This window comes from Lonchura striata, chromosome 8 (assembly GCF_046129695.1).
Source record: "Lonchura striata isolate bLonStr1 chromosome 8, bLonStr1.mat, whole genome shotgun sequence".
NCBI classification, from domain to species: domain Eukaryota; kingdom Metazoa; phylum Chordata; class Aves; order Passeriformes; family Estrildidae; genus Lonchura; species Lonchura striata.
Window position 1 is genome coordinate 34850553 of NC_134610.1, and position 18663 is coordinate 34869215.

The window sequence follows — 18663 nt, forward strand, 5'->3', positions numbered from 1 at the left end:
TGTGAAACGAGGAGTGCCATTCTTCTTCAGCGGGGATTTACCGATTCAAACCGCAGGAAGAGAATATACAAAAGAAATCAGCAGCTCAGCATTTCACCCCTCCCGATTTCGAGGGTTAGGAAACAATCACACAGCGAAAAAGTAAACTGTGTCCCAAGATCAAAAACCGCCTTCAAAGCCCAGTCAGACAGGCGAAGCCAGGACACGCTCCTTTCGCTTCTCACAAAACGCATCCTTCCTTCTCTCTGTTACATAAAGCCCCAAAATATAAACTAAATTGTGACAACGAGGAGCTGTTGCACCAATGCCGCCCAAACAGCATAAATTTTGCATCACCGGGGAGGGAAGGGAGGGAAAAAAAAAAAAAAAAGAAAAAAAAAGAAAGAAAAAGAAAAAAAAGCGAAGTTACAAAGACTGAAGAAATTTCCTTTTAATGTTTTATTCACAGCAAAGGGGCGATGCAGCGGGGGGCGATTCCCCGTGCCCTCCCCGGGCGACTGAGCCGGCACATCTCGTACTACGGCGGCAGAAAGCGCTGCTCGGATGCCAAGAGGAAAACAAAATTCAAGCCAGCGCTGCAAGTTTCCCTCCAGAAAGTTAAAAATTCCGGGCAGACCCTGCCGGAGGAAGAAGCGCCGATTCCAGCGTTAATCTCCAAGCCGCCCGCTCGCCCTCCCCCGAGCGCAGACAGCTCGGCGCGGTGTTTGCGCCGCGGGGCCGGACGCGCGGGTGTGCGGGGCACGAGCGGCGCCCCGGCCGCCCGGCGCTCCGCGATGCCAAGTCCGGGAGCGCGGCCCCGTCGGGACGGCGGCGGCACCTGCGGGGACACGAACGGCGCCCGGCGGCGAGGGCGGCCCCGGGGCCGGGCGGGGACAGCGAGCGGGACGCGGAGCGCTGCTGCGCGGCGGATCCGCGACCGCCGGCCCCGCTCCGCTTCCCGCGGGGGACTGTCGCCCTCTGGCCGCCGCCGCTCCGCGGGACCCGCACGAACTCCCGCACCCCGCGCCGGGCACCGGGACGCGGAGAAGTTGTCGGGAAGGCGCCGCTCCGGCCGCTGCCGACGGACGCGGCCGCTCACCCACCTGCCTGCGCCGCCGCGGCGGCCCGCGGGGCCCCGGCCGCCGCCGCCAGCACGCAGCAGCTCCACCACAGCAGCCCCCCGGCCGCCGCCGGCATCGCGCCGCCGCCGCTGCCTCAGCGCCGCCGCTGCCCGGCCGCCGCCATCCCCCGCGCAGCCTCCGCGCTGCCGCCGCCGGCTCCCAAAAGTTGCCGCCGCCGAGCCGCCGCCCCCAGCGCCGCCCCTCCGCGGGCGCGCCGCGGCGCCGACGGGGCGGCCGCGCCGCTGCCGGGCCGCGGGGCGCTGCGCCGCCAGCACGCGCGGAGCGGAGCGGCGGGAGCGCGGCGAGGACGAGGAGGAGGAGGAGGAGGAGGAAGGAGCGAGGGGGTGAGGGAGGAGGGGCGGCGGGCCGGAGCGAGGGGCGGGCGGGGCCGGCGCCGCGCGGGACCGCCCCGCGCCCCCCCCTCCCCACGCGGACGCTCCGCACCTGCGGAGCCGCGCGCCCGTGCCCGCGCGCCCGGCCTGAGGGGCGGCCCCGAGGAGGCGGCACCGGGAGCGACCCTGCCCCGGGCGGGCCCGGGACACCTCCCGACACAGCCCCGAAACGGCAGCGGCCCCAGCCGAGCCCGTCCCGCCGGCGGCCGCGGCCGAAACGTGAAGAGCATCCTGGGCAGCGTGAAGCTCTCCGCCGTGGGAGCCCCCGTGCACCTGATCCGGACAAGGACAGGGCGTGTCACTCTCCTCCCTGGGTTCTGCCCCGAACACCCGCTCCCCTGAGTGCTCGCAGCCGCTCATGCGGCCATGAGCGCCCCAGCGGCGCTCTCAGCACCAAGGCGAGTGCAGGGCTTCCCAGCGCCCAGCCCAGGCAGCTGGGGAGCTTTAGGGTGGAAGGGCTGCAAGGGACGGAGAGAGGTTTTCAGGGCAGCAGGGCGGGTCGGCAGCACCTCGGAGATCACTCTTCACTGTGCTGCTGGGTGGACTTGGCACTGAAGTAGCTGATGAGAGCTGCGTTTTCCAGCCTGCCTGCAGCTCTGAGGGGCACAGAGGTGTAATGGCATCTCCCACCAATGCACTCCCCATCCTGATGTCCCCTGCCAGCCTGGTGGCACCTCCTAGATGCTCTGGCGACAGCTGCAGTGCCAGGGTCCTGCAAGCATCAGCCCAGTACCTCCCCTCACCACCACCCACCCCAGCACAAGGGTGAAATGCCAACACAGACATCCCCCCTAACAGATCCTGGGGAACAGCGTCTCATCAAGACTTGTCTTGGAAAGACAGACACTGAAAATCTCAACATCTCATCACAGGTGGGAGACAGCAGCTGCCATTTATCACTCTTGAGGAGTTGATTGGCATCCTCAGTCGTAACTGAATTCTGCGAGCTCACAAGAGAAAAACACCTTCAGTTCTTCACTTCATGTCCCCAAAATGCATGCCCTAGGTTTTGAAGCCTGCTTACCCCGATCAAGCCCTTCTGGAAACACGAAGGAACTCTCCTTATGCCTGTCCAGCTCTTCTGTGCAGTACTTCCCGGAGTGACTTCCCAGTGATGCTAACAGCTCTACCTGGCACCCCCAAGCAGTTAAGGTGGAAGACTGCAGCAGCAAGTGCTTTGCGTCCAACCAGCTCCAGTGGAATGGTTTTCCCATAGGAATTACCCTCAGAGGAATAACCCCAGTCCCTCCAGCCAAACTGCCTCCTTTCCAGGGAAGCCAGAGGCTTGCATGCCTTTAAGAAAAAAAGAAAAATATCCCCAAATCAAGACAGTATTTCAAGTGGGATTATTGCTCTTTGGCCAAAGATCTGGAAGTTTAGCTGGAACTTACTAGGCAGGCCTTGCAGAAAGGAGGCTGCAAAGAAGGAGGTGTTGTTGCCCTTGGTGCTGCATCCCCCTGCCTGCATCAGCGGTGGCCAAGGGGCCATGAAACTGGCAGGCAGAGGCAGGTGAAAGAAAAGGCAGCCAGGAAGCAGAGCCCTGACATGCAGGGTCTTCAGCCTTTCTTAGGTGTTCCCTGAGAACACCACATGGGAGAGGCCAGCAGGAGAGGCTGGGAGCCAGCCCGTGCCCTTGCTGAGCAGATTAGCAGCAGTGCTGATCATCCCTCCTTGCCACCCCCAGGAAAGAAGCGTGATCCCTGCCTGGCGCAGAAATGGATCCAGCGAGAGGCTGTGAGGCGAAACTCGCTCAAATATTGAACTAGAAAAATTTTGCTCGATCTGCCTCTCAGTAAACAGTGACTAATTGCTCTGGCTGGAGTTGCTGTACCTTCTAGATTGGAAGGTGCAGATGGAACAACGATAGTGAAGGCTCCTTACCTGACACCGGCTGTACATTAATCACAAATGTTTGCTATGCAAATCTTGTCATACAAAGCAATTATTGCTGTTCCCATACTGACCTCATGTTTATTTATTACATGAGCTCTTTATTGGAACCTTGTCTGGTCTCTCTTCCCATATAAGCGTATTAGTATGTGGCTTCCAAAGGCACCCAGCTGAGAAATTGTAGATTTATTTGTGGCGTTGGAGGGATGGCACACGACACGCTGACTGCAATGCAGAGCTGAGAGGCTCAGCTCTTACACCAGTGGCTCTTCATGCAAAATATTCTCACCCTGAGGTCTCTTGCTGGGATGAAGGACACTTTCTAACCGCACAGGGCTGTGACTCTGGGTTTGCTCTGACGCTGCAGTATTAACCGATGGTTAATGGAGACTGTCAGCCCGAGGAGCCGCACAATAAAACTCTGCTTGGGCTTCTTTAGGGTCTGCTCAGTAAAAGTAAAATTTTACACAGTGCTTCGTCCTTGGCTTTGTCACCTTTGCCTACCTCCAGAATGATGAGTTGCAAATAGATTTAACTGTGCCACCAAGTAAGTTGCAAGTGCGCTTTTGAACGTGGTGGTGTTTGGGTAGCTGGAGGGATGGGTGTCTTTAAGCACCAAATATTCTCTTGCCAGAGGAGTTTTCTCCATGTGATTTAATGTCGGGCAACACTGGCATCCGGTGGGCAGAGAGTTTCCTCCTTAACAGCTTGTGGCAGTTCACTCCCTTGATTTTGTCCTATGGCTTCTCAAGATGATCATTAAATGCAATTTCTACATTAATCTGGGCTTTGTTTTCCCCCTTCCTTCAGTTAGGCTGCAAAGCAGGCAGAACAAGGTATTGTCTGTTTAGTGTTTTCTTTTAAACACACCCTGCTACACAGTCTGGGATCTTCTGAAGTCAGCTGCCCCTCCACGCTGATCAATTTTGCTGTGCAGGGACTCTGCCTGCCTCACACCGCAGGGAAGTCTAAGTCTCTGTTCCTCTCTTGAGCGGGACAGGAAGGGTCTCCATGGTTCCTGCTTCAAACCAAACCCTCCTGTCTGACCTCTTTGGGCCCCTTCCTTGTCCACAGACAGTATTGGTGCTCTTTAACTAGGGGAAACTGTAGAAAAGCCCCCAGAGCCTGAATGAAACCAAATCCCTCTTACACCCCTCAGCCCTCCCTGCCTCTCTCGCTGTTCTTTCTTCTGCTCTCACCTCTGCTTTCAGCTCTTCCCAATGTAGCATCATTTGCTGATGCAATTAATTGGAAGCAATAATTGCTTCCAAATCATTAATAAAGCAAGTAATTAACAGCAGGCCTGACAATGAACCTAGCAATGCCACACTGTGTACTTTTCCTCCTCTTCAGCATCCACCCCTTCCTTAGGATCTCGGCTGGCTTTCCATCCATTCGACAACTTGCATGCCCCAGTCAATTTGAAATATTCCTCACCCCCCAGTATTTCTATTTTATGGTGCAGCTGTAGCTTTTGCTAATTGTTCATTTAATGACTGTCCTTTTTTTTTTTTTTTTAAAGCAATATTTTTCTTGAGAAGTTGAATTTAAAAGGGGCCATAAATGACTAATAGTAATTAATAAAAATGAAGAAATAATTGGGCAATGTCTTTAAATGTATATGCCTTGGGTCAAATTCCTAAATCCCTGTTGCTGTTAGATCAGCTTGGGGTTTTATTCTCCCCTGAAGGAGCAGCAGTGCCCAAGACTGTCAGGGAATACTCCAAGTGATGGAATAACTCTCCAACAACCCCAGGAAGCTGAGGGCTGGGGGTATGTGGTGGACCATGCTGGCAGCACGTAGCTTACTGCTGCTCTCCTCCCTTGCTGACAGGAGAACTGGCTGTGCCAGGGCAAGAGGGGCTTCGGGGACCTGGTGGACAACTTGATCCTCTTGAAAAACACCGCCTTTAACCCGTGGAGAGCCCTGCCACTTCCACAAGACTGTTAGAAAGGGATTACACATTTAAGGGCAAGAGAGTTACATTAAAAAAAAAAGCAGCAATAAAAGGCTTTTGTGGTTCAGAGCATAAATCAGCCTTTTACTGCTTTCCCTTGCAGGGAGCGCAACCGCAAGCGCCTGACTCGGGGATTTTTATATCTAGTGGTGAAATATCTGGGGGACAGCAGTGCCAGGGAGCAGGCACAGGACCCTGTGCCTGAGTCAGCACTGCCCAGCCAAGGATGCTGCAGCATCCTGCTGGCTTCAGGAGGGAGCCTGAGTGTGACGGCATGGAGTCAGGGATGTGATCCCGTTGTGCAAAGCAGGACTTGGAAGTGCACAGAGATGGTTTTGAGGGCCACTTCACCCCTGCTCCCCTCTCCTGATGATATTTAACTGCTGGTGGTTCTCCTTTGCCAGTGTAGACTAGCTGAAACTCAGATCCATTGCCCCAGCTCATTACAAGGTCACGTTTTACAAAGTAGCACAGCCACCCTAACCAAAAGTGTGCTGGCTAATTGCCTGCGGTGTGAAATTAGGTTTGTGGTTTCTGTGGGATCAAGTGTGGCTTCCTCCTCTCCTCCACAACCTCCTTGGTTGTGTTCCCAGTTGCCGATGAGCATTTGATGCGCAGAAAATACCTCAGTTTGCAGCTGAAACACACATTCCAAAGCCCTGGCTTTGCTTACACCCAGGATGGTGCAGAGGCAGGAGGACTGGAGGAGCTGGGACGTAGCAGAGCAGAAAATGCCGCGTGGGGCTGAACCTCAGCAGGCAGTTTGGGAGTTGTCAGGCAGGGTAGGTATGAATGCCCTACAGGTAGGGCATTAGGTCAACATGTCACTTGGTTTCCACTGCTCCTTGCAATGTCAAGGGGGACAGAGCTGGCCACTGGGACACGTCTGACCAGCCCTGGGCCCTCCCTCGTTGGACCAAAGGGTATATGCAACACAGCAGTAAATTGTTTAGCTGAAAGCATGGGAGAACTTGTGCCTTGCACTGCAGCATCTTATGTCATTTAACAAAGCAAGCGTGTGTCAGCTGTGGTGACAGAGATGCTCCTTGTCAGCCGTGCTGAACGAGAAGCCCTGGTCCATTAGGCAACACGTGCCAGAGTGCACAAAGCTGGAAACAGGCATCTCTGCACAGTGAGCCACCCTGAAACAAATACAAACACTTGGTGTGACAGAAATATTCAGCTGGGTCTCCTCTTGCCTGCCAGCACAGCCTCACACGTGACAAGCAGCCAAAAGCCCATGCAAGAAGAAAGCTTGTGCAAGAAAAAATGAATTCTCACCTGCAAACAGCTGAGACCCTTGGAAATACCTACTAGCCCACCTCAAACTGATGTCAGGACAATGATGGGGGCTTCTTTATAGGTGCAAGCTTTTCAGTTCCCACCTGGAGAAGCAGAAGGAAAAAAGCAGGCTCCATATACGCACAGCCGGGCGAGCAGCTCTTTGGAAGTCCATGGCCTTTGCAGATAGCTGTGGTGAACATCTGTGGGGAGAAAGAGTGGCATGGGGGTGCCCACCTCCTCCATCTCCTGCAGAGATTCTCTGCTGCGTGGCCAAGGTCCCCAGCTCCACGTTTCCAGAAGTGGGACCTACAGTGGGAGCAGTGTGGAGCTCAGCTGTGTTTGCAGCACTTCAGAGATGAGATCATAACCCCAGAGCAGAGCAGAGTCGAGCTCCAGGCAGGCAGGGAGATGTGAGCTCAGCCACTCACTGGGGACAGTTAATCCAGCATCAACACTGGGCCCGTTGTGGGGTGGTGTAATGCACTACTTTGTCTTTTCTTTTGTGTCTGTGGGGTTTTTTTCAGAATTATTGTTTGAAGAGCAACAAAAATTCCCCTGAAGCACAAAGAAGAGTACTCTGGGAACCTGAAAGAAGCCACCCAATTTGATAATAGAAAAAATATCTTAAAAAGACAAAATTGCAGAAACTGTCAATACAACACAGGCTTCGTAATTGTATTTTATGTAACTAAAGGCTGATCTCAAGAAACATTTTAGACCATACTTGGGTTTTAGTGGTGTTTATATCTCATTCATAGCAAAAAGATTTAAGTACACTCTCAGTTATTGTAAGAGTCCTAAAACAGGTCTATGTTGTCCACTCTGAATTAGAGTATCCTATTCACTTTTCTGGGTGTTTTTGTTGTTGTTGTTGTTGTTGTTGTTGTTGTTGTTGTTGTTGTTTTGGGTCCTTCTCCTTTATATATCAAACTACTTGGCAACCTCCTTTTCAAAGGGCTTTATTTCACAGAATCATGGAATAGTTTAGGTTGGATTTAAAGGTACTTTCAAACCCCCTGCAATGTCCAGCAGGGACATTTTCAACTAGATCAGGTTGCTCAGAAGCCCATCCAACCTGACCCTGAATGTTTCCAGGGCTGGGGCGTCCACCACCTCTCTGGGAAACCTGTGCCAGAGCCTCACAACCCTCATTCATTCAGCCCAGTACAAGATGCAGTGTTTTTCCCATCACCCACATGCAAAAACATGGGCATTTTTGTTTCCTTCCCAACTCATACATGACATCCAAGCACAGAATTCTCTTGCCTAGTCCTCTCTCACTCATCCTTCTTTCCCACTCTCCCTTACCTTCTCTGTGATTCTGGTGGTGTGTCTCACATCTGTAGCCAAACTCCCCTCAGCTCAATGATTTCCTGCCATCGTTCATGCCTTCTTCCTTTTTAAAAATAGAAGAACATCCTCCCAAGTGGCATTGAACAAATGCAATAAAGAAAATGTAGATGTGATCCACTTGATACTGAGGAGTTTCTGCTTCTTTCTTTCTTGTTGTTGTTGTTGGATCATACTTCAGACTGGTGCTGACTTCTCAAGCCACACAGTACAAGCACATCAACATACTAATAATATTTGCATTTGCTTATGGGTGGCTCAGTTTTGTGAGATGACAGAAGGCAATAGCAGCCATGGTTCAGCATTATCGTGCTAAAGGTTGTCAGTAATGGGGCTGGGATACCTCACACATGGTCAAAGCACCCCCCTCTTTACAACACGTTCAAGGTTGCATCTGAAAAATGTTAAGGGGGACTAAAGGATACCCACCCATTCTTCAAAGCACATTTGAAGCTCCCAGTCATAATTATTTATGAAGCAGTTTCTCAAGCGTTTCTTTTCCTAAAAAGTCTTCCTATGAAAAATTCATTTATACAGCACAAATTGTGTCTATAAATAATAGACACTCCAGCTCACCTGCCTCTTTACATTTCTATAGGCACTGCAAGCTCTGCTTATAACAAAGTATATCAAATTAATGCTGCTGTGTTATCAGCACACATCCCCTGTCTGGCACAATTTGCTGGATAGTCCCGTTTGCCTGATAAGTCATTGTTTCTATAGCAATCCTGACAGGAAGAGTTTCCCATTGTGCTCAAGGAAAAGGGCACTCCCAAGACCACAGTAGCTTTATTAGCTCCAGATACCTTACAAATAGAGTCTGTTTATCAAAACTGGTTTCCAGAAGTCACCGTGATTCAAGCTTTGCTGTTAACACGCCCAGGACGAGATGTTCGGTCGCTCACAGGGGACCAGCCCGTTGGCTTAGAAGCTCACACTGGATTGATTTGTAGGAATGCACCAGTCAGATCCTTCCAGGTTGCTGTTGCCATGTGAAATAGTTCTGTTATTCTAAATTTCCCATGTAGCTGTAGGAGTTGTGAAGCTGCCGAGGTGAGCAGAAGCACTCAATAACAGCAGACTGCAGCAAAGAGGATTTACAGCCCAACTTGTTATAAACTCAGGGACTGGACTCACTTCTCTCACCCGAGTGGCAAGGGCAGGAGTGATGAGGCTGAGGTGGTGTCTGGGGGTGTGGGCACTGCTTGGCAGGTGGCTCACATGGAGGTGCTTCTCCTTGCAGGACACCCCCTCCCTACCTTCCCTGGGGCCAGAGCCCACCAGGAACCACGGCACGAAGCCGAGCAGCATTTCGGGGTGCTGCTGCCAAGGCAAGGGCAAAACTTCTGCTGGCAGCAGGCAGCAGGCCAGTGGGCCACCTTGTCTGCGGGCAGCCATGCAAGTCTGCCCGAATTTTCCTGTTCTTGCCTTCTTCTTTTTAATTTTTTTATTCTTTGCTGGAATCTAGCCATTTGCAAGGTGAATGCTCTCTTCTTGCACTACTTTTTTTTTTGTTGTTGTTGTTTTGAAAGTATGAACTTGAAAAATAAACTTTCAGGAAGTACTAGGTACTATATAAATCTTTTTATTAAGGTTTAAGATAGATTTTCATATTTATTTTTTTAAATTAAAAAATAGTTTTTAATTAAAAAATACTTTTACTGCTTTTCTGACTATTTGGTGATCAGAAAAAAAAAGACGACTACTTCAAATTATGACAAAGGTCCCACCCCCCTGAGAAGACTAAACAAAAGAACAGATTTGGCATGAACACTCACAGGAATTAATGCTGCTGCTTTTTGGACTTTTTTCGATGTGCAGAGGGTCTGGCATGTTCCTCACAAAGATGTCATTTCATAGCTCTTTCACTGAAAAAGGGCAAAGGAAGGTGTAGGAGAAATCACAGCACTTTCACATTTCTCCACAGCTTCCCAGCTTATAAAAATACTTGCAGAAGAAATAAAAGGATTTGTTTTATTTAATTTTTCTCCCTCCCAGTTTTTTTTTCCCTATCATGCCTAGTGTAGAAGTTTTTCTCAGTAAATTGAGATAAAAATAAAAGGTACTTGCAGTTTATTTTATCTTGATAGACTAAAAGTGATTCAAATTAAGAAATACTCCCTTTTTCAGGTTAAAATAACAATGCCATTGGAAGATCAGCCATGGAAAAAAAATTATCCCCAAACACCCAAGACCCCGTTCTGATTTGGAGTAACTCTCACACAAAGGGAAAGCTTCTGTTTTTTCACCCCACAAGCCATCCAGTTCTCCCACAGCCTTCTTAAATTCCTAGCCACAGAATGGTTTGTGCTGGAAGGGACCTGAAAGCCCATCTGACCCCAACCCCACAAACACGGACACCTGCCACCAGATCAGGGTGCCCAGAGCCACATCCACCACGGCCAGCTTTGACCACACAAGAGGTGCCTTAAATCCAGATCTTGTCCCATTATCCATGACATGACCACTTGACCACTAACTGGCTTCAGCACAGTTTGCTGAGCTCTCCCCATTTCAGTGGTTTCCCTCTTCTGACATAAAACCTGCCACAAATTCCATCCAACCTTATGAACAGGAATGGTTGCAAGCTTCCCTCGTAGGGTTTTTAAATTAAGACTTAATGAAGACTCAGAATTTAAGATTAAATGTTCAGCCCCCGGCTAATTATGTTTGTACAGTTCGATTTCCTTGGCAAGCATTTGAGATAAAAAACAAAACAAAACAAGCCCCAAACAATATTTGCACATTCTAGAACACCGCAAATCCTTTCTTGAAAATGCACAAGAAATCCCTGTAGAGCACTGGTACACTTTCAGCCAGCCTCCTGTCCAATTTCCTGGAGAAAAAGAAACCAAAACAAAATGCAAGTTCACAACCTTGTGATTTTAGAAAAAGTTAAATATCTTAAATATTTGCATCTGTCTGTTCTGGCTGCTCAGTGTGCATTATAGCTACATATGCAATCAGCTTCTATTCCACACCTCTGCATGGGTGAAAATCTGAAGTACAGATCCCCTTTGAATCTATTATACATCACTTTTAAAGAATTGCCTTTAAAGTATTACATTAGGCTTCTGTTTATCTTCCACTTAGGTCTTTCATTACAAATCCAGCCATTGGCTGGATCAAGTTTTCATTTCTGTAATATTTTTTTCTCGCTGTAGCAATGCCTTGTAAACAGCCGCCTTATATATGACTATGAATGAGATGGAAAAGCCAGGGAATATCTTGTGGTATGAAGAAAAAATTGCTGTGCTTACTGCCTTATAAAATGCACTTAATAAATTTGAATAATCTGAATTTTTATTGCAACAGTTTTTAAAATAAAGAGGTACCATTTTCTCTTTCTTTTTTTTTTTTTTTTTTTCTTTTAAATAATGCACCAAAATCTTAATAAACTATTTTGTCTGAACCACAGGGAGAAATGAAAGGCTCTTCTATGTAGTGACTCACTGGATTATTGAAAACAACTATGTGGCTGCAACTGCTTTGCCTTCCTGATATATCTTTTTCCTGTTTTTAATAACGAGATCACTGTAGAGCTTTGATGAAAAATGAGATTTCCTTCTTTTCCAGATTTGACTTTTTGACAGAAATATTCACGTGGGTTAGAGAAATGCATCTAAAATGACACAGCTCAAGCCTACCAGGATCAGATTTTTACATACACAAGTTGTGGAAATCTGCCTGCCCATCTTAATTCTCATAATTTATCCTCTTGTGTGTTTTTTCCTTCTGTGGATCAGACAATCAATTTTTCCTCCCTTTTTGTGAATAGCCTCTCTCAGAAATGAGACACATGGCTTTAACTTCTGGGGGAAGCGTTGCCACCGCTGCCAAGGAAAGGGATGTGAACTGATGGGCTGCTCTGCTCTGGAACATTAAGCAGATCACACTCCCACTGCAAAGTGCCATTGTCAACATTAAACTCACTTATTAATAGCCCACTGGTTTGGTTTTTTTTGTTTTCCTTTTCAAGTGTATCTACAGTTAACTGCAAGGAACAAACCCAAACAGCAGAACAGTGCCGAGAAGGGTCTCCCTCCTAAACAGCAGCTCCTCTCAGGTAGCTGCTGTAAGCTCTCCTCTCTCCATAGGTAGGAAGCAGAAATGTGGCTGTCTTAACCCATCTCCAACACCATTACTGACAGTAGATGAAGTTTTAAAAAAGGAATGATTTGCTGTGGGATTCAGGAGGAGATTGTGTGTTTTGGTACTGCTTGACATGCTGACAAGCAGGGGAAAAATGTTGTCCTGTAAACTTGGTTGTCTCTGTTGATTGAGAGATGTCTTACGGAAAGGTCCTAGTCAGTGTAAACCCCAGGATACCCAAAAAAGAGAGATTTCAATAAAAATAGAGAGTCATTAAAGTAGCTCACCCTCTCTTCACAGGCTCAGGTGTAAAGAAAGATGTTACCTATGCATTTCTGTTATCTCCATGCTAAACAAAGCCACAAGCACATGGAGCAAGTAGCATTTCAGATATCACCATATTCCTTTCAATTAACCTGGAAAACCTGTCCAGGGCTGAGCCAGTTTAGCATCACTGACACAGAGAGATATTTCCTCCATTGTGCAATTTGGGGTGTTTTTTTTTTCCCCACTATGCAGAACAGGTGAACAACTTTCTTCTTCTTAGGCATTTACAAGACTTTTTAAGGATCAAAGCAACCTAGCAACCAGGTAAAACAAACTGCACCTGCCAGCCCATTGGACCACTGTAAAATTCAGTGCTGGAAGGGACTTTCTTCAGAAGAGTCTCCTGGCCTTCACAAGGCATTCACGTTAGTCTTCCTAATGACCTCTCTGCATTGAGCTCTATTAGCAGAGCAAGACTTGGGGAGCCATCAAAGGAAGGTGATGGTACAAATGTAAATGTAAATAAAATGTATTTTATTTACCTTTGTAAATAAAATATCTCACACAATACAGGGCTGCCAATGCTTGGTTTTCTGGCTCTCACACATCTACTCCTCTTTTGGGGGAAGCTGAGGGTGCAAAGGGAGCAGAGCCTGCAATGAATCCATCAGCTCAAAAGCAGGATTCTAAACTGGAGGTAATCCTTGTCCTCTCAAAACTTTAACCTAAGGGAGCACAAAAGGAAAAGTAATCATCTCTTGTTGGTCAATACCTTTGCTCAGTGTCACAAATATCACAGAAAGAGGGGCCATCAGCAGGGTTTCCTTTAGATCAGGAATAACTCCTGTTCCAGCCATTGCTGGGGGCTGTTAAATCCTTCAGGTTTTTGATGTATTGAGGAAAGCCTTGACAATGCAGACAACTGCAGTGAAATAAGAGGCTGGCTCAAACACTAATGACCCACTGATTCTATGTGAGACAAAGAGATGATTGCACTGTCTGCCTTGGCAAGACCTCTCCCTTCACCCCCCTTGGTAGGCATCCCTTCAGTGACTGCAAGGGGCAGAGCTGGTCCCTCAAAGTTTTCTTCCTTCCCCCCTACTCCCAGCTCCTGTCCTTGTCATAAAGAGTAGGAATCAAAAACAAGCCTGTAGCTTTGTTAGCATAGCAGAAGAAAAATCAATCTCCTTGTTGACCTGGTGAAAGAAAGGTGGAGTACCTGAAGTTCAGTTTTCCCATCTCCAGATGCCGCTTACACTGATAGGCAAACTTTCACAGAAAAAGTAGAGTAATCTGCAAGTGCTCTGCTGTAGTGTGGATTCCTCTGTCCAACAGCAGCAGGTAAAGGTGAAGGCAGCTCACTTCCACACTCACTCCCTAGTTTGCATCTAGAGAAAGTTTTGGAGTTTGGGAAAGAAAAGAAGATAATTTGCAACCATGAAAAATGAGATAAAACAAAGCAGTGTAGGGAAAGGGAAACTGTGCAAAGCAAAATAACCTGGTACATTTTTACCTGTTGATGTTGCTGTCACCAATGGGGCTTTTTATTCTCTTCAAGCCAGACAAAACATGAGGTGCAACCTCTCCTCCTGGGCTCGATATCGAGAGGAGTCACCTTAGGGAGCATGTGGCAGAGGTGGGCGTGATGCTGAGCTTTGGCTGGGAGTCCTCTCAGGAACACGACGGGTGTGGTGGGGCATCACGGAGCTCTTGGCTGCATCAGCTGCCCACCTGTGATTGCAGGGATGCTCAATTGGCAAAGAGTCACCCTTCCAGCACTGGCATGCTTCATAAACTGCAGGAAAGTCTGGGGAAGACGTCACAAACACTGCTCGGAAGGTGTGGGAAACAGCTCAGAAGAAAAGGAGAAATGGGAAAGAAGAATAGAAAAGAAAAAAAAAAAGGCAGAAAATTAAAAAGAAAAAAGGAGAAAGGAGGAAAGGAGATTTTGTAGCAACGAATCCCTGCTGCGAAATACGAAGGCCGGAGCTCCCCAGCAGCAGCGGAGCCGCTCCGGAGCCCGCCGGGCCCGGCGCTGCCCGTGCGGCCGCCGCAGCCGCGGTCCAACACCGCCCTCTCACGGCTCCGCTCTGCCGGAACCCCGCTGCTGCCGGAGCCCCGCTGCTGCCGGAGCCCCGCTGCTCGGGGCCGCGCACCCAGCTCCTGCGCGACCCACGGCACCCATTCCACCCTGCCACAGCCCCGACGTCGCTGGGGCGCGCCCCGTGTCCCACGGCGGCGGAGCGCTGCGGGGACCCGGCCAGCCGCACCCCGGCTGGAACTGGGGGAGCCGGGGTGGGTTCCTGCCCTGGGCCGCTCATCACGGACACGGGGGGACTTGGAATCAGAGGGGAGCCGATTACCCAGCCCTGGCTGCACCCTGCGTCCACACTGAGCCGCCTTCACACCAGGTTTACACCCACATGAAAATCCCAGAAGAGCACCTCAGCACATCGACTGCTGCGGACGCCTTGCGTTCTCCTTGTTTTGACTTCGGCACAGACATTGGAAAGAGACGGTTTTCCTTCTCAACATGGAAGAATTTCCATCGAGATGGAAAAAAAGCCATCCAGATGACTTTAAGCCCAGGTAAAGCAGATAGTTGCCCAGAGCAGGTGTCCTCGATAGGTGACAAGGCAGCAGGTTTGCCGCTGCAGACACTGGGAAAAGCCGATGCTGCCCCAAGACCCTTGAAGATGGCTCAGGGTGTGTAGGCAGCAGACACAGTTGGGATGGAAGGAAATAAAGAAGGATGGTCTCCCTGTCCCTTCAGTCTGGCACTAAGGAGGGATGAGAGGTCCCCAGGGCATTTCTCGTTCCCCTTCCCCAGAAGCTGATACGCCCTCTGGCCCAGGCATATCAACTGTGCCTGTACCAAACTAGGCATTTTCAGTTCAATGTAAGCAGCTTCTGAATTCACACACCCTGGGCTCCTCAAGCATTTTTATCTGCCCTCCTTACCCCACCCCCCCAACAAAAAAATGCAAGATCCTACTAAATATGGACAATGCATCCATTTTCTGTTGCAGAGCTCATGCACCTGAGCTGCAAATACAACTGGCTGGTACAAACATGAGCTACATTTACATTCTGACAGCCTAACAGCAACCCAGAAAGATTCAGTCTATCCACTCCAGTTCTCTCCTGATCTGCATCTCACTGAACAATTTTGGCCCTCAACATTTACCTTCCTGTTGCAGACTTTTGGCCTCCAGCCCTGTTCCTTTCCACCTCAGCTTCTATCACTGTCCTGCTCCTCAGTGGTCCTGACTGGATGGTGCTTAAACCATGTCTTAACTGAGCATCACCAGTGAGCTGAGGGCCAAGGCCTGGCAAAGCAGGAAAAATTACCAGCATGGGTTTGCTGAGAGACCAAGGTCTGCAGGACTTACCCCTGGTAAGAAAAATAAATGGTATGTGAAGAAATCAAAAGGTGATACTGCATTGCTCAGGGTTTTGTTCAATATTAGCTGCAATGCTACTGTGCGACGTGCTGGCAGTGGTAAGTAAATAGATTATGCACTAAGCTTTGTACACTAAATAGTCCATTACTGAATATATACTTCTCAAATTAATCACTGACAGAAGCTAATGACATAGTCTCAAGCCAAGAGGCTTGAAATGGCTTTGCAGAGGCAACCAGTCTTGATCTCTACTGGCTGCAGAGTCCTCCTGCTCTTGTTTCTCCCAATAAAACCTATTTTGCAGGTCGATTATTCAGTGGCTGGGGTTAACTCAATGCTCTAAAGGATGAAGGTAAGGTAATCGACTATATTTGCGGGATCTGTAATTTTCTCTTCTTCCCCTGCCATTACCCCTTCCCACGTGTTCCCCCTCTTTCTCCTGGGTTCCCTTATCACTCCCCCTTGCCACGCGGTCTGTCCCTGCCCTGCTGCCTTTCCCATCGCTGTCCCCGGGGTTTCCCTGCCCCTCTCCCCTGCCTCCTGTCCCATTGGCCGCAGCTCAGGTTCCCCCCACCCCAGCACGGGGTATAACCAACCCCGGTCGGTGCCCCGGTGTCTCGGGGACACGCTCCCATAATAAACACGTGTTTGCACCCAGCCCCGTGTCGCCATTTCGTCTGTTCACACACTAGAACTGAGCCTCGCAGAGCCGAAGGGGAAAAGCGGCCGCCGCCTTTCCCCTCCTCCCGCTGTGTCCCACCGGCGCTCGCCCGGAGCCGGTCTCGCACGGCAACAAATGGTAGCAGAGGATGGCTATTTCCATTGATTTGTGAAAGGGGGGAGAGAGAAAGGAGTTGACACACCAGGCGGAAAACAAACCCGAAGTTCCGAGACCCTCTTCATCCTCGCCGCGTGCTCTCTAACCCGCCCGGGAGCGGCCGCACTGCGGGGACAGTCAGACTGCAGGGGCCAGGAGCTGGGTAGACTTACCCGAGGACAAAGAGGAGAGTTTGGCAGAGGCTCGATGGACTGAGCTTGAAGAGTGGCCTGTCAGGGGACGGCATCTGAATGGAGACCAGAGGCTGACAGTAGCCGAACCCAGAGATTCAGGGGACGAACTGTGGGTTAACAGGAACACCCAGGTCTCTGGGAGAGCCAAACTGCGAAAGAATACGTCCTCATCTTAGCGCGATTTTCCACCACTGAGGAGACCCTCAGTCGGTGCCCGTGTCTCGGGAACACGCTCCCACAATAAACACGTGTTTGCACCCGAGCCCCGTGTCGCCCTTTCGTCTGTTCACACACTAGGACTGAGCCTCCCAGAGCCGAAGGGGAAGAGCAGCCACCGCCTCTCCCCCCTCCTGCCGTGTCCCGCCAGTGCTCGCCCGGAGCCGGTCTCACATGGCAACATGTATTCATCTTGGTATTTCTTTTGCATGGTCTAGGATGATAATTACAAGATAAAATATTATTGCAGGAGTCTGAATTTAACAAGCTATCAGCCAAGGGGACAGGCTTTTAAATGCATGGGGATACTATGCTGAGAGTGGGACTGTTGGGGAGCCCCAGAAAAGATGATAGGTTTATATCAGTTGATTTCATAATCTCTGTCAAAATGTGCCATATCCCTCCTGTCATTCCTAACAACATTCCCCTTCCACAGGCTGGAAAGAAACTGGCCCTTATGTTCTTCCTCACTCTACCCTCCCTACCAGGGTCTGATCCAGAGCCCCCAGGTCCTGCTAATGAGAGCACTCACGGTGGGAATATGGACACTTGTCTGCAGCCTGGGATGAGCCTTACTGCAGAGGACTTGTTTCAGGCACCAAATTCCCTTTTGCTATCAAGAAAGGAGGCTGAAGAGCAACAGTCCAAAGGATGGTTCGTCTCTTTGGTGTGACATGTAGGTACTGCAGACCCCTGAAATGAGTCACACTGCCCCAAATCAGTTTCATCACACTTCGAGAACACAAAGGGAGCCACATCTCCCTGTCAGGAGAAAAAAGGCACCAAGGCCCTGAGGCAGGGGGAGCAAACCTCTCCCAGGAGTGACTCACAGAGGTCCAGGCCTTTCCCCAACATCCCTGGAGGGGATGTGGGAGCTTTGTGAGGCAGCCCCTTCTAGGCACCTTCCTCTCCCAGACTTTTCCAGTGTCATTGAAGTAATTCCCTGCAGCACAAAAACATCATTGCTGTGAAGACACAGAAAAATCTGGCATTAAGGAATCCTCACTTCAGGGAACCTTCACTTCCTATTGCTGAATTCATAAAGTTCCAAAATTTGCAAACTTCCCAAATTAATTGGGATGGCCTAAGACTGTGAATGGTTTGGATGTTTGCTTCCATCTAAAAGCAGCAACTCATTTGCAGTAATGTCATCCATTGAAAGGCACTTTACAAAACATAGCACTATACAGAGGCAGAAAGAAGGTCATCCTTTGATTTGCAAATAGTTTTCAATGAAGGTATTATAATCTCCTAATACTCTTAAGGAATAAAAGTTCTCAAGAAATTAAAGTCTACTCATTCTTACAAAAGTAGCCCAAACAAATGAGTAGATGGATAAAGGGCTAATCCTTCCCCTGCTATAGACATCTTAGTGGCCAATAATAAAGTACAGCCCTCCCCTCTTGTTCCCTGCAGCACAATCAGGACCGTGAACACAGTCACAGATATTCTTTCTGCACCCCATAACCAAGGCTGTGCCAAACTACAGATGCTGCCTTCAAATGGACTCAAATTCCAGCAAAGATCTCTCACCTCCCAGGCAACTCCTTCCCCAACCCATCTCCGACACCAACACCCGGCAAACACCGCACCAAAGCCCTCAACATCTTGAATTCACCTCCCTGCCCCACTGCTCACCTTCTGAGTTTGGTATTGCCCTTGGCCTCCTGCACAAACACGGCCAGAAAGGGTTTCTGTC

At 49.5% G+C, this 18663-nt stretch overlaps 1 protein-coding gene across 1 annotated transcript in view; it reads right to left on the bottom strand.

The window, feature by feature from the left end:
- The window catches only part of ERBB4 (erb-b2 receptor tyrosine kinase 4), a 595862-nt gene extending 594686 nt beyond the window's left edge, over nt 1-1176 (bottom strand). Inside the window, exon 1 of the mRNA XM_031505345.2 lies at nt 1083-1176. Within this exon, the coding sequence (XP_031361205.1) occupies nt 1083-1176 (94 nt within the window). The remainder of the gene's footprint in view (nt 1-1082) is intronic.
- Nucleotides 1177-18663: the final 17487 nt, after the last annotated feature.